The following is a 12,484-nucleotide window of genomic DNA, read 5'->3' on the forward strand; positions in this document are numbered from 1 at the left end:
TGTGACGCTTTTCACTTGGAATTTCATCCTTTTGGCGTCATCCACCAATTAGAAACATGGCTGAAGAGCGGAAGAAGCCCATTGCGATCATTACTATTGGAATGGCTGGAGCAGGGAAGTCCACCTTTGTTCAACGAATAAACTCGTATCTTCACTCCCAAGATCCTCCCAAAACTCCTTACATCTTGAATCTCGATCCCGCCGTCACACACGTCCCGTTCGAAGCAAACATAGATATCAGAGACACTGTGAACTATTCCGAGGTCATGAAGCAGTGTGTAATCAACACTTTCTTCTATCGAGCCGGAGCAGTGATAGAGACACCTTGTCAAGGTACAATCTAGGACCCAACGGAGGAATTCTGACTTCGCTCAATCTCTTCACGACCAAGTTTGACCAGGTGCTAGAGCTGGTCGATAAGCGAGTGGACACGGTCGAGTAATTCATCTCTCTTTACTGCCAACGAGATTCCGTGTCGTTTATTCTCTTAAAAGTTATGTGATTTTAGACACTCCTGGGCAGATAGAAATTTTCACTTGGTCGGCATCGGGAGCGATAATCACAGATGCAGTAGCGTCTTCATTGTCAACCGTCGTCGCCTACATCATTGACACACCGCGAACGAGTGCTCCGGCGACATTCATGTCGAACATGTTGTATGCTTGTAGGCAAGCCTGGTTTCTCTTTCAGCATAATGCCCTTGCTGAACCCGGTTGGTAGTATTCTATACAAAACGAAATTACCCTTCATTCTAGTCTTCAACAAAACTGACGTCCAGTCCCACCAGTTCGCGCTGGACTGGATGCACGACTTTGAGGAATTTCAAGCTGCACTAGCAGAGCATGGCGGCACGAGAGACGCTGAAGGCGAACCGACCTATATGAACAGTCTCATGCATAGTATGAGTTTGGTTCTGGATGAATTTTACAAGCATCTCACGGTATGTAACTTAATGATTCAATTCGAGGACTGTTGCTAAACCCCACTGAAGGCTGTAGGTGTCTCTAGTATGTCTGGGGATGGGATAAAAGAATTTTTTGATGCTGTGGAAGCCTCGAGAGAAACCTATGAAACGTGAGCATTCTCGTTCTGTATCACGCTGCTCCTCATATTCCTGTAGAGACTACCTTCCTGAACTCGCTCGTGCACGGGCTACGCGTGAAAAGAAACTCCAAGACGCCAAAGACGAATCCATGAACAAATTGCTGAGGGACCTTACTATGGACAGAGCGAAAAATCCAGGTGGTGCTCTCAGTGATCGTTGGGATCCCAATGCCGAAGAGGATGACGATGACGACAACGACGACGAGGATATCATTGATCGAAGTACGTCCCCGTGCACATTTATCGCTTCAATTCGATGCTAACCTATCGATAGCTGAGGAAGCTTGGCCCGGTCAATATATCGATGTTACTCGAGCGCAACGGCATCCAGAAGAAAGAATAAATTGGCCCAGACCAGGATAGCGGTCAAGTGAAATAACAACATCAGGCCAACATCAATGTGTACTGATAGTTATACAATGATCATCCTAGCTGACAGTGATGGCGAGTCGCCTGGGACCTCGACAAATTTTCGCGACCAGTCGGAAAGGGGTTTGTTCCGTCTCCATCGTCATGGAACGGAGGTGGTTTAGACTTCAAGAGAAAAATCAGAATAAATCAGTTCCCTAGCTCCCTTATTTTTCTGTCTTGAATGAGGAAATGAATATCACTATGTGCTGTATGGTTTGACAACGTCCGATGACAGGAGATACTATACTAATCACTGTCCGGCGATATGATGTGACCTTCAAAACGACAGGCCGCTGTTCCGGTTTGCTTTTGGTATATCTGGAATTCGGTATTTCCGGCTGTTGCTCAGTCGCAACCCATACTGTGCCCAAACTAAATACCCAAATATCGGTCGGGTCCCAATCGCGTCCGACCAACCCGATACAGTATGTCTCCTGGCGATTACGTGATCCATCAAGCTAGGCGGTATAATTATAATTTCACTCAGTGACCTCTGCGACAGGCTTTCGTCCACCCCACCTCCACGCCCTCCAAAGTCCAGTTACTTGAATACACTATTTTCTGTACATCGGCATACACGAAGACGTCAGATCTACTCTCGTCAACGACACGATAGTTCCCCACTTCAAAGATTCTCTAAAAATTCAAACATGGATCGGTTAGCAACGGATCTCCTGTCTAATATCTCTGGTGATACTAACGATAGACAATCGCGCCGAATCTGCAGATATACCAAACTAGAGAAAGTCGGTACGTAGATCGGTGGTTTTAGTTGGCGGTCTTCGGTAACAGACGTCTTTTGTTGGGTCGCTTTTCCATAGGCGAAGGTGAGCATCCATTAATCAGTTCACTATTCTCTGCTCATGCAGCCTTGAAATCGTAGGAACCTATGGCGTCGTATACAAAGCCAAAGACAATGGCACGAATGAGGTGGTGGCGTTAAAGAAAATTCGACTCGAAGCTGAAGACGAAGGCGTTCCAAGTACCGCTATCCGCGAAATTAGTCTCCTGAAGGAGTTGAAAGATGACAACATCGTTCGGTGCGTCCTTGCTTCAATGTTAAAGTTTTACTTAACTAACACCGTGGTATTAGCCTTTTGGATATTGTACATGCTGACCAAAAGCTATACCTCGTTTTTGAATTCCTAGATGTTGACTTGAAGCGTTATATTGAACAAGGGAATCAAAACCGAAAACCGATCTCACTCAACATCGTGAAGGTATGTCGTCTCCTCTAACGCCTTGATTCTAATTCGCCCTTTCGCCGGTGCAATCATGGCGTTTTTCGCGTTGCTTTCTCGCGTTCGACGCGTGTAACATTCCGCCAAATGCAGTGCTGAACGTTGCCACTGATAGACTGTCTTTACGGGTACCGTCTTTATCCGACTCTATTCGCCGCTATCTAGGGCCATTCTCACCTATTTTTTCGACACGCTTTCTCGTGATATAACTGGCGTCGTCATTGTCGACGGGGAGCAACACGGTCATCACGTGGTCATGTCGTCTGCCCCTTTCTGTCCCATCTTTTCTTCCCCCGTGTTATTTTGTTTCTGCTTCGTTGCTGAAATTCTACCAGAAATTCTTGTACCAATTAAACTCCGGCCTACTTTACTGCCACAGCCATCGGATCCTGCACCGGGATTTAAAACCGCAGAACCTCCTTATTGACAAACATGACAACCTCAAGTTAGCTGATTTTGGGCTTGCGCGTGCCTTCGGTATTCCGATGAGAACGTACACGCATGAGGTTCGTTACGTCTGTATTTATTTTCGTTCATGCGCTCACACGAACTTTTTGAATGTGTAAACTCAGGTGGTCACTTTGTGGTACCGTGCACCTGAAGTTCTACTTGGTGGACGCCACTACTCCACTGCAGTTGATATGTGGTCCGTGGGCTGTATTTTTGCAGAAATGGCCTTGCAAGGTCACCCACTCTTCCCGGGCGATTCCGAAATTGATCAGATTTTCAAGATCTTTAGGTGCAGTTGCGCAACAGTTGTGCTTCTGCCTTCCATGCTGACTCTTCGAGCTAGAATCTTGGGAACCCCGAATGAACAAGGATGGCCAGGTGTTTCTCAGCTTCCGGATTATAAGCCAACTTTCCCTCAATGGTCACGACAAGAGCTTTCAAAGATTGTGCCAACTCTGGATGAAGCCGGCCTTGACATGCTAAAGGTACGTTTCCCAACCCGAACATTCGATCCGTACACATTCAATTTTTGTTCCTTTCAGAAAACGCTCACATACGATTCGGCTAAGCGTATCTCAGGTTCGTTATCCTCGAGTCTCCCCCTCGTTATCCGACTCGACATCTAAATTCTTTTCAGCCAAACGTGCCCTAGATCATCCATACTTGGCCGACTACCAACCTTGATTACGGACATGTTTTGTTTTTATCGCCAGATCGTCTTTATCCTTCCTCGCTGTGCTCCTTGCTGTCCTATGTATGTATCAGGAGAGAAGTATTTTAGATCTTTAGGCTAGTTGTGTCCCGTTCTTTTTCAAACTTTATCATGTTATGCATTTCCCTCCATTATTTATCTATACTCATAACGTAATCATTCGACGCACGTATCAAGTTTTTGCGCATTTTTTTATTCGCTTCCCCTGCCGTCCTAAGAGATTTGAATTTATGTGTAGCCGAAGTGTTCCTTGAACTAAATGTAACCATTGTTTTACCTGTATGTCTAGTAAACATACACCTTTTTTTCAACGCAATTCCTGATGATACAAGTCCTCCTTCAATACTTACAGTTTTATATGTCATCCCACTTCTGAATGACCACACTGTTTTTCAACCCCGCATTTTCTATCGTCGCATTGTTGTCATCTAAAACACGACTTGGGAATGTGGTGGCAATTGAATAGGGTCTTGTCAGATTTTCTGGCCTCGAGCTGGTGCGATAAACGAATGAGCTGGGCATCTACAAAAGGACTAAAAAATGACGCACGCATTGATAAAGTTTCTGAGATCAAGAACAGTATGTGTAAGGTTCATTCGGCAAACCATGCTAGATAAATAGTTGGTCAACGTTTCGCACACGAAAGGAGATATTTACCGTGTTCCGTCGGCTAGTCGAATTTGAACACTAGTCGTAGGCTTCGTTTGATCGACTTCAAAAACGGTAGATATGGACGTTCTTGTGGTGTTAGGTCCAGAAGATGCGGAGGAAGAACCCGCAGGGAAGGAACCTGGCATCGAAACACTACTGCTACCACCAGATGTACTGCCAAAGGGGACGGGTGCCCCAAGGCGATTCCCAGCACCATGGAAAGCACCCTTTTGCGGTGGTGCATAGTCCTCATTTGTACGTTTTTGAACTCTGAGTTCTACCGGCTCCCCAGGTTGCACGTTCAAAATCGATGGCGGCGCGCGACTGGAGTGGCGGTATCGGCGGTATCAACAGAGAGCAAAGGACAAGGAAACATGTTGGAATGACACACCCTGAATGGATCTCTGCCAGAACAGCTTCGTTGTTCGGATCGTCGTATCTCATGAGCTCACCGTCTTCAACAGTGAACCCATCCCGCCAGAATATGAGGTGACGAATTGTGGGCTCGACTAGAACAGAGGTTAGATTGGGTCGAGATCGTCACAAATCCGACATACCGTCATTCTCCAAAGAGTTAGGATCAGGAACGAAAGAGCTTTGTACATCATCACTACCCAAAGTATGTCCGCCACCGGAAAAAGCGGTAGTCCGTGGGCGTTGTTCGGGAGGTGGACCACGCCTAGGATAGAGAAGAGTACGAGTTAGAGAACTAAGCCTGTCGTGGCAACAGCGAGTTTCCTTACTCCGCTGCCCTTCTCAGAAGATCCCGTACGACATTGCCTCCCGGAACGCCAGAATCTCCTTGACGTCCTGGGTTTTGCACGGAGATCCCACTAAAAAGGGCGATAAGGTCACCAAAATGCGGGGAAACAGGAATTGCGTTACCTTCTCTCGCCTCCAGCAAACCAATTCTCTCCCCCTTCAGGGTTTTCATCATCGGAATCATCTTGATCGTTGCCACTAACCGGTGGTGGCCTGGGGGGGGCATTACCCGATGTTATGTCTCTGAGAGTTCGCATTCTTGGATCGTTAGTCGAACGAGACGAGTTACTATCAAGTATCCGTGAGCTGAACGCTCCTTCATAAGATTGGGTATTTACTACTCACCCCGAGTTAGTCCAGTCCCCGATACGACCAACTCGAGCTGGGTTCGATTGACCCCATGAAGGTGGCAATGATTCACCTGATCCACCACCTAGAGACCTTCCACCATTGTTATTGTTGTCGCCAGACATGATCGCGAAATGAAGAGTGTTGAAGCGTTGAAGCGAGTACGTCGGGTCTTAGATCAGTAACATATTCTCACAGTCTGGGTGACGCCAATCTGGCTATGCATTACGGCAAGGCTGACCCCAATGTGCATTAATTGTTACAGCGTCGTTACAGCGTCCAACTCAGCAATAACATACATACAGAGAAATACACATTTAAATAAAGATACAACAAGGAGTTTAGTCCATAATCAACAAAGAGTGGATGAATCACAAATAAGACAATGATTTTAAGCAGTGTGTCGCCGGAATTCCAAACTGACACGATGCAGAACCTGTAGATCGTGTAGAACTTGCTTCACATTCGGCCTCTCCTCCGGGAACTCCGCCCAACATCTAGCTATCAAAGCCCATTGTGCGTCAGTCACAAATGAGGGTGCGGGTCGTCGTGGTTTGTTGCCCTTGTGCAATTCAATAACGACTTGAGCGTCACTCCTAACATAGTGATAAGGTATGCGCCCAGAGAGGATCTGCAATGTAAAGAAAGTGATTTGTTTCAGAGTTGTTGGAGGAGGTAAGAGAAAGTTGGACGAACCTCAAGGATAACACTTCCAAGCGAATATATATCGCTACGGGTAGTTAGTCTTGGCATCTGATCCTCTTCATACTCAAGCTTGTAGAAAGAGGCGTCTGCCCACCGCACTGCCCCGCCAAAATTTGAACTGAAGTGACCGTCGTGAAAGTCGGCCATCAGGCTAGATAAGCCAAAATCACCGAGACACGCTCGCCCTTTGTTGTCGATCAGAACATTAGACTATCAAGGAAATCGATTAGGATTGTTTGGGGAGGCGGATTGGGGGTTAAAAACTCACACCAGTCAAATCTCCATGCACGATGCCGAAGGAATGTACTAAACGTGTTCATAAGCTCGTGAAGGACACTCTAAGAACGGCAGACTCACGATAATTGAGCCCTTCCGCAACTTCGCAAAGCTGAGCAGATTTACACGGTATAGAACGTAAGTTTCGCTCAACAAAAACAAAAGTTGAGAAACACACCAGCTGGAGTCGATCGGTGATGGAAAGAATATCACCACAGCGCTCCATATACTGACTGACGGTCCCGTTCTCCAGCCAAGGGCATACCATGGACTGGAAAGGTCCAAAATCTGACACCGTACCGTACAGCGCCACCACATTTGGATGATCAAGCTTCGTCCAAACCCTCAGTTCTTTTTCGAGTTTCTGATTTATAACTCAGAACAAATGGATTAGTCGATCATAAATCAAAACTGACCTTCTTCATCTTCTCTATTTCAGGATTGCCAAGCCGACACCTCAGCACCTTCACAGCGACCTGCCCAAACAGAAGAATCAACACCCAAATCAGGAGGGGGACTCAGGATGCTGACCTTTACTTCGCAGCTAGCATTATGCCACGTACCTTTCCAGACGTCTGCGAAACCGCCATGCGCCTCGGGGAACCTTCCGTCCTTTGTAACATGGCCAGTAAGATCGGGAATTGCAAGTAGTTCCGGGTCATCTACTGTGAAGTCCGGATGTCAAGAACCTCCGAAACCATGATTACTCGAAACTTACGGGAACAAATCTCTGGTGAGTGGGTGAATGTAAAGGGAGCAGACGTTTCCAACTCGAGTGGTTCAGTTTCGTTCATCGATAATGATTTATCGAAGAGGGTTGGAAGAAGGGTTGGACTAAGCAGTGTTTCGTTCTCGTGAACAGCTTGACGCATAACGGAAGACGCCTCCGAGCGTGGGCCTTTGCGCGCAATGAGACTCCATGGACGTGGGCGAGTGCGACGTCTTCCATCACAACATTCTTCTTCTAGAATGAAATCGTCAAGATAGGTGAAGATAGATCACTCAAAGGGCCGGATTCACGTACCTGAGAAAATCACATTGTCAGAAACTACAACTTCAGCTTGCTCCTCAAGGCTATCCGACTCCGGTTCGCTCTCTTCCTCATGTAGCGTAGACAGCGCAAAAAGTTGCAGAATCGAGCACCATTGTTCGTGTTGCGCTTCGTATGAAGAAACAAATCCGAGGGAATGTGAACGTCCCCTGTCATCAGACCATTCCAGGTCGAAACCGTCTACGATACAGCCTGGGATGAGAAAAGCAAATCTAAGCGGGTCGGCACGCACTTGATCTATATATTCTCAACAGTTTCACATTCCGTGTCGGTATGGCGTACTCCAAGTTGAGTGGGAAAGTCTTCCTGAGCGCCGGTCCAAACACCCAAGGTCTGATAGGATAAACCGGCGCATATTCATTCGCTGCATTGCGAGATTCTGTGGTTCGCGATTTCTGGCCTCTTGAACAACATAGCAACATTGCTTCGAACAGGAACACGTCGTACACCGTCCCAGACTCCTGTATTTCGAGGTTATCATCCAGAAGAAGGTTTCCGAGGTCATCAAGGTCAACGTTATTAGACCAGTGAAAAGCACGCCGTCTGATGATATGGGCGGCATGGACCGTCCGCAATTGTCGGGAAATCTCATCAACGGTGTTAAAAATTTCCTCAAAATAGAAAATAGTTGTGCACAGGGAATCAAAAGCGTTTAGAGGGCAGTGGAGCGGGGCGGGCGGAGTTGGGATGCTGAGGGCCAGGATGTTCTAGAAGATGGAATGGATCATTAGCCCTGCGTTTGATCCTTGAAAAATGTGTGCACTCTTACTTGCAACTTTAAGAGATAGTCGGAAATACGGGACGGAATATGACAGAGAACATCGAGAAGAATTTGAGCATGACCAGCCAGAACCGGCTTAACACTAAGTCAGCAAAATCAAACTCTGCGGGAAAACACGCACCTCGAGCTGATCCATCTGTTCATACAAATAATCATGTAGCGTGATATAATTGACACAAAGCGAGCGATAGAATGTCGCGATATTGTACCTGGTAGCTTGATCCTGCACATCCTACTTGTCAATGATGGTTTCTATTGGAATCGTGACTTGAACGCGTTACATTGAACCCAAAAAATTGTTCCCACTGCTCCAGTAATTGACCTGTCGTAGTAAAGGATTCCAATTTTTGAAAAACACGATCATGATACTGGCGAAGTCGAGTAATATTCATAACAAGGCCTTCTAGCGCCCTTTCATATGACTTGCTGCCTGAAGAAAGTGCGGCAGTCGAATTCTGAAAGTCGTGTTAAGCGGAGAGAAACTACACTGAGGACAGAAACTCACAACGACCATCTTCAGAAAGGAAACATGAACGCGCTCCGTTTCCATAAGTTCATGCACCCTCTCTCTTCTCATAGTTTGGTAGCCGTCGGGCACGGAGAACAAACCAGGGTAAGACGCATGTAGGGCGTCCATAATTCTTGATACTGTTTTCAATACCTGTACGGTCGAATGAAACGGAACTGTCACCGCCTTTATAACGCAAAGTAGATGGTATGACACGCACCTTCAGAAACCCTGCAGTAGAACCCCCAAATAAATCCTCCGGTCGTAAAACCTCCCCGAAAGGAAGTCTCCCCTGCACTTCCAACAACTGCAGCCTGTAAAGAAAACTTGAAAAGAACTTTTCACGCTCGGCCAGCGAAACTCCAATGAAATCAAACGTCTCTACATCGACATTGAGATGGCGCGGTGCGGGTGATCCCAGTAGGTCGAGTAGAACGCCTAGGGACGCACCCAGTGCGAAACAGTCGAATAATAGCTTGTATGGTGGCTCTTCCTTCCTGTGACAGTACGCTTGAGTGTATTCCAACCAATGCTTGAATTCCAGTATTCGTCGGAGTTTAAAGTAGACTTTTTTGCTTTCCAAACGCAGCTGGGCTGATGGTACGCCCAAAATACGAAGTTGCACGGTCATCGAACGTTGGTTCGCATGGAGGAGTGCTTCAAAACTGGTTTCGCCAGGAAACAGAGTAAACCGTGGTCCCTTCAAACGATGGGGTTTTAAATTTGAGTCACGTCAACGCCCGAGCCCGATTTATGTATGCCAGCGGTCCAGCGCTAGCCTTTAATATCATTCTGCAATTGATAGATAGGCAACCGTCAGTCAGTCAAACTCCGTCTATATAATGTTGCCGGTCGGAAAGCACAGCTAAGCTGTGAGCTTATTATGAACGGTAACCACGAACTTGAAGCGACGCTGGATTGTGTACAGTGACATCCCGGATAACTTAAAAAAGCTGGTCCGACGGTCGACCGATTGGGCACTTTGCAGACTACACTTTTCAGACTACACTGATTGGAGTATTGTAAATAGATCGCCATCAGCATCGGTCAACAGCCACGGTACACCTCAATCAACCTTGAAGGTCTTCTTTCATGTTCAACAGTCGTCCTTTAGGATATCGTTCAGTGTACGGGTTTCTTGGGATAATGTGAGGGCAACTTGCCTTCCATTCCACCCGTTACGTATGCAACTTGACCTGTAACATGCCCGGAAACTTTGGCGGAAGTAAGTATTGCGATTTGTGCGGCTATGTCAAATGGATCGCCGAATTTCTTCATAGGGGTCCTATGAAGAGTCATTGAGTACATTGCAGTGACTGCGAAGAGGAATAGAGTAATCTGACGTTGCTAAGCTCTGATATACAATCGCTGGGTCTTTGAGAGCATCAGCGGCCATTGGGGTGTAAACCCATGCTGGTGCAACACAGTTAACGCGTCCTTTCGGCGCGATCTTAACAATTTCATTCTTGAGGCTCAAGGTAAGTCCATACATCATTGCTAACAATTGAAATTAATAAAGAAACGAGGGAGAGGGAGAGGGAGACGATGCACCACTTTTGGCCGCAGAATAATCTGCATGCATTGCTTCACCTATTCTACCTCCGTTCGATCCCACAAAAACAATCGAGGCTTTATCGATTTTATCGGGATCTTCCCCTCGCGCCTTTGCATCCTCCAAGCCCTTGAGAAACTCCCGTGTAACTAGGAATGTCGATGTAAGGTTGATATCCATAGTTTTCTTCCATCGTTCCAAAGGCATGTCCTTGAGGAAAACATCATCTCTAATCCATAAGCCATGGCTGACTACAAGAGCGTGAACAGTTCCCAGACGCTCAACAGCAGATCCAAAGATAGATTTGGTTGCAGACTCCGACGTTAGATCAGCCCCTACCAGAAAGAGGCTAGGTGAGTTTTGAAGATCTTGTAGAATGTCGGAGGTCATGTTGTGATGTGCGGTGACTTTGGCACCCTGCTCTAAAGTTTAGTCAATAGCTTGACCTCTTTACATGCACGATGATTGTAACCAAGCAAAAGTCTTGCGGTTGCGAGCCCAATACCCCCGCTTGCACCTCGTATAAGCGAATCAGAATAGGACCACCCGTACGAAAAGCGTTTCTCACCAGTGATCAAAACGTGCACATTTTCTAGGTCGAGATCCAACATGGTGGTAAGCCTAGGTTAACCGTGGTGCATGGCTGAGATCAGAACTCCCGGTCCGGAAACGAGCGCTAGAGCCCCAGATCCAACCATAACGCGGACGTGACAACCCCTTCTCTGGAAACCACCATGTCCCTGCTCTGCCTAGCTTGTTCCTCTTGTTTACCATCGCGTTCGGCTGAACAGAAATTATTTATGACACCATGTTGCCAGCACCCGATATGCAATCCTTGCATCTCGTCCAATCCTCGTCTAGCTCGTTATAATCCCTGTTTGATGTGTTTAGCAGGTGTCGATGCGGTCGGGGCAAATATCAACGGCAAAGGAAACGAAAGTCAAACTGCGGTTAGAAATATTGACGGAGCTGTTCACGATGAAGATATATTTGTATTGGGAGATGATGACGAAGAAAACGATGACTTCCAAAGCTTAGAGATTGACGGTAGGAGTCATATCCTCGCAGCCGCTTCCAGTAACGCAAGTGAAGTGGTGTGTGGTAATTCTTCTCCTCAACGTGATATACAAGCAGAGCAAGAAATTCATACGAAAATGGATAATCAAACGACTCGTCGACAAGCGCAGTACCATATCAAACGTGGAGATACATTACAGGGTATAGTTTTCAAATTTGGGGTCAATGTGTGTATATTTTTTGGTGCTTTCGATCGTTTTCCTTGCAACTCATATTTATGTAGCCAGAGGAACTTTGCCGACTCAATAAATTGCCCTTCAGTACCTTGACTACGACACCTCATCTCGTCCATACTCGTACGGTTCTCCTTCTCCCACCCTCGGCTAGAATCGTGAATAAGGACAACGTCTCGTTTCTAGACGAGTCTGTGTCCTCTTCTTCAAAAATCGAAGAGGAAAGAGCGGTGAGAAGAGCTCGAGAAAAGGCAGAGAAGCGTTTACAAACTGTGACTAAAGAGGTAGATTGGGCGATAGCCAAGGCTTATATCGCTTTAGCTGAACTTCCTGGGGAAGAAGATGTTTATACCGCGAAGATAAAGGAGGAACCGACAACCAAAGGGGGTTATGGCTCTCGTCTAGAGGCAGTTGCTGTAGATCGATATCTAGATGATATGGAATGGGAGGCCGATCAACGGAGGGCAGGACGGGGCGTATCGATACTCTCCATTCCGCCACCGTGGCTGTTCCTAAAGAAAAGTTGACGGAATTTCTTTTGACTCTATCAGAAGCTGTACTATCTGAAGCCTGTAACATAGAATTGGCTGTTTCAATATTACTATGGAGACCTCTCAGTTCGCGTGAAGTCGAAGTTATTTAAACGCGAGACGCGGTGAAGAAGCCGATTAATGGTCCGTGC

The 12,484-nt window shown here is 46.7% G+C and overlaps 6 protein-coding genes across 8 annotated transcripts; 3 read left to right on the plus strand and 3 right to left on the minus strand.

Annotated features, from left to right (window-relative positions):
* The first annotated feature begins 30 nt into the window (after positions 1–30).
* E1B28_013325 (uncharacterized protein) lies at positions 31–1,724 on the plus strand. Its single transcript, XM_043158473.1, has 7 exons — positions 31–274; positions 334–438; positions 495–668; positions 721–940; positions 992–1,074; positions 1,121–1,326; positions 1,379–1,724. The coding sequence occupies exons 1-7, from the start codon at positions 57–59 to the stop codon at positions 1,465–1,467; spliced, it is 1,095 nt and encodes a 364-aa protein (XP_043003821.1). The 5' UTR covers positions 31–56; the 3' UTR covers positions 1,468–1,724.
* Positions 1,725–2,165: 441 nt separating this feature from the next.
* On the plus strand, positions 2,166–3,890 carry E1B28_013326 (uncharacterized protein; the record flags this gene model as incomplete). Its single annotated transcript, XM_043158474.1, has 10 exons — positions 2,166–2,265; positions 2,337–2,342; positions 2,399–2,555; positions 2,609–2,735; positions 2,872–3,051; positions 3,092–3,262; positions 3,329–3,495; positions 3,550–3,691; positions 3,749–3,785; positions 3,844–3,890. The coding sequence occupies 10 exons, from the start codon at positions 2,166–2,168 to the stop codon at positions 3,888–3,890; spliced, it is 1,134 nt and encodes a 377-aa protein (XP_043003822.1).
* Positions 3,891–4,108: 218 nt separating this feature from the next.
* Positions 4,109–5,831, minus strand: E1B28_013327 (uncharacterized protein). Its single transcript, XM_043158475.1, has 9 exons — positions 5,677–5,831; positions 5,455–5,619; positions 5,313–5,402; positions 5,127–5,248; positions 4,961–5,078; positions 4,576–4,893; positions 4,468–4,527; positions 4,269–4,411; positions 4,109–4,203 (listed from the first exon to the last, which is right to left on the minus strand). The coding sequence occupies exons 1-8, from the start codon at positions 5,802–5,804 to the stop codon at positions 4,273–4,275; spliced, it is 1,140 nt and encodes a 379-aa protein (XP_043003823.1). The 5' UTR covers positions 5,805–5,831; the 3' UTR covers positions 4,109–4,203; positions 4,269–4,272.
* A 187-nt stretch (positions 5,832–6,018) lies between these two features.
* Positions 6,019–9,713, minus strand: E1B28_013328 (uncharacterized protein). The gene is made up of 15 exons (XM_043158476.1): positions 9,221–9,713; positions 8,998–9,153; positions 8,774–8,947; positions 8,614–8,715; positions 8,481–8,567; positions 7,944–8,418; positions 7,685–7,891; positions 7,379–7,624; positions 7,192–7,325; positions 7,077–7,136; positions 6,839–7,024; positions 6,742–6,772; positions 6,653–6,690; positions 6,376–6,594; positions 6,019–6,310 (listed from the first exon to the last, which is right to left on the minus strand). The coding sequence occupies exons 1-15, from the start codon at positions 9,629–9,631 to the stop codon at positions 6,071–6,073; spliced, it is 2,766 nt and encodes a 921-aa protein (XP_043003824.1). The 5' UTR covers positions 9,632–9,713; the 3' UTR covers positions 6,019–6,070.
* Positions 9,714–9,912: 199 nt separating this feature from the next.
* E1B28_013329 (uncharacterized protein) lies at positions 9,913–11,212 on the minus strand. Of its 2 annotated transcripts, XM_043158477.1 has the most exons (6): positions 11,121–11,212; positions 11,025–11,069; positions 10,552–10,974; positions 10,344–10,497; positions 10,164–10,285; positions 9,913–10,108 (listed from the first exon to the last, which is right to left on the minus strand). In XM_043158477.1, the coding sequence occupies exons 1-6, from the start codon at positions 11,161–11,163 to the stop codon at positions 10,071–10,073; spliced, it is 825 nt and encodes a 274-aa protein (XP_043003825.1). In that variant the 5' UTR covers positions 11,164–11,212; the 3' UTR covers positions 9,913–10,070. The 2 variants fall into 2 exon arrangements, with proteins under 2 accessions (XP_043003825.1, XP_043003826.1); XM_043158478.1 differs by having other exon boundaries at positions 10,552–11,069.
* Positions 11,213–11,253: 41 nt separating this feature from the next.
* E1B28_013330 (uncharacterized protein) lies at positions 11,254–12,419 on the plus strand. Of its 2 annotated transcripts, XM_043158480.1 has the most exons (3): positions 11,254–11,796; positions 11,853–12,032; positions 12,085–12,419. In XM_043158480.1, exons 1-3 carry the CDS (start codon positions 11,287–11,289, stop codon positions 12,088–12,090), a joined length of 696 nt encoding a protein of 231 aa, XP_043003828.1. In that variant the 5' UTR covers positions 11,254–11,286; the 3' UTR covers positions 12,091–12,419. The 2 variants fall into 2 exon arrangements, with proteins under 2 accessions (XP_043003828.1, XP_043003827.1); XM_043158479.1 differs by having other exon boundaries at positions 11,853–12,419.
* Positions 12,420–12,484: the final 65 nt, after the last annotated feature.

This window comes from Marasmius oreades, chromosome 9 (assembly GCF_018924745.1).
Source record: "Marasmius oreades isolate 03SP1 chromosome 9, whole genome shotgun sequence".
NCBI classification, from domain to species: Eukaryota; Fungi; Basidiomycota; class Agaricomycetes; order Agaricales; family Marasmiaceae; genus Marasmius; species Marasmius oreades.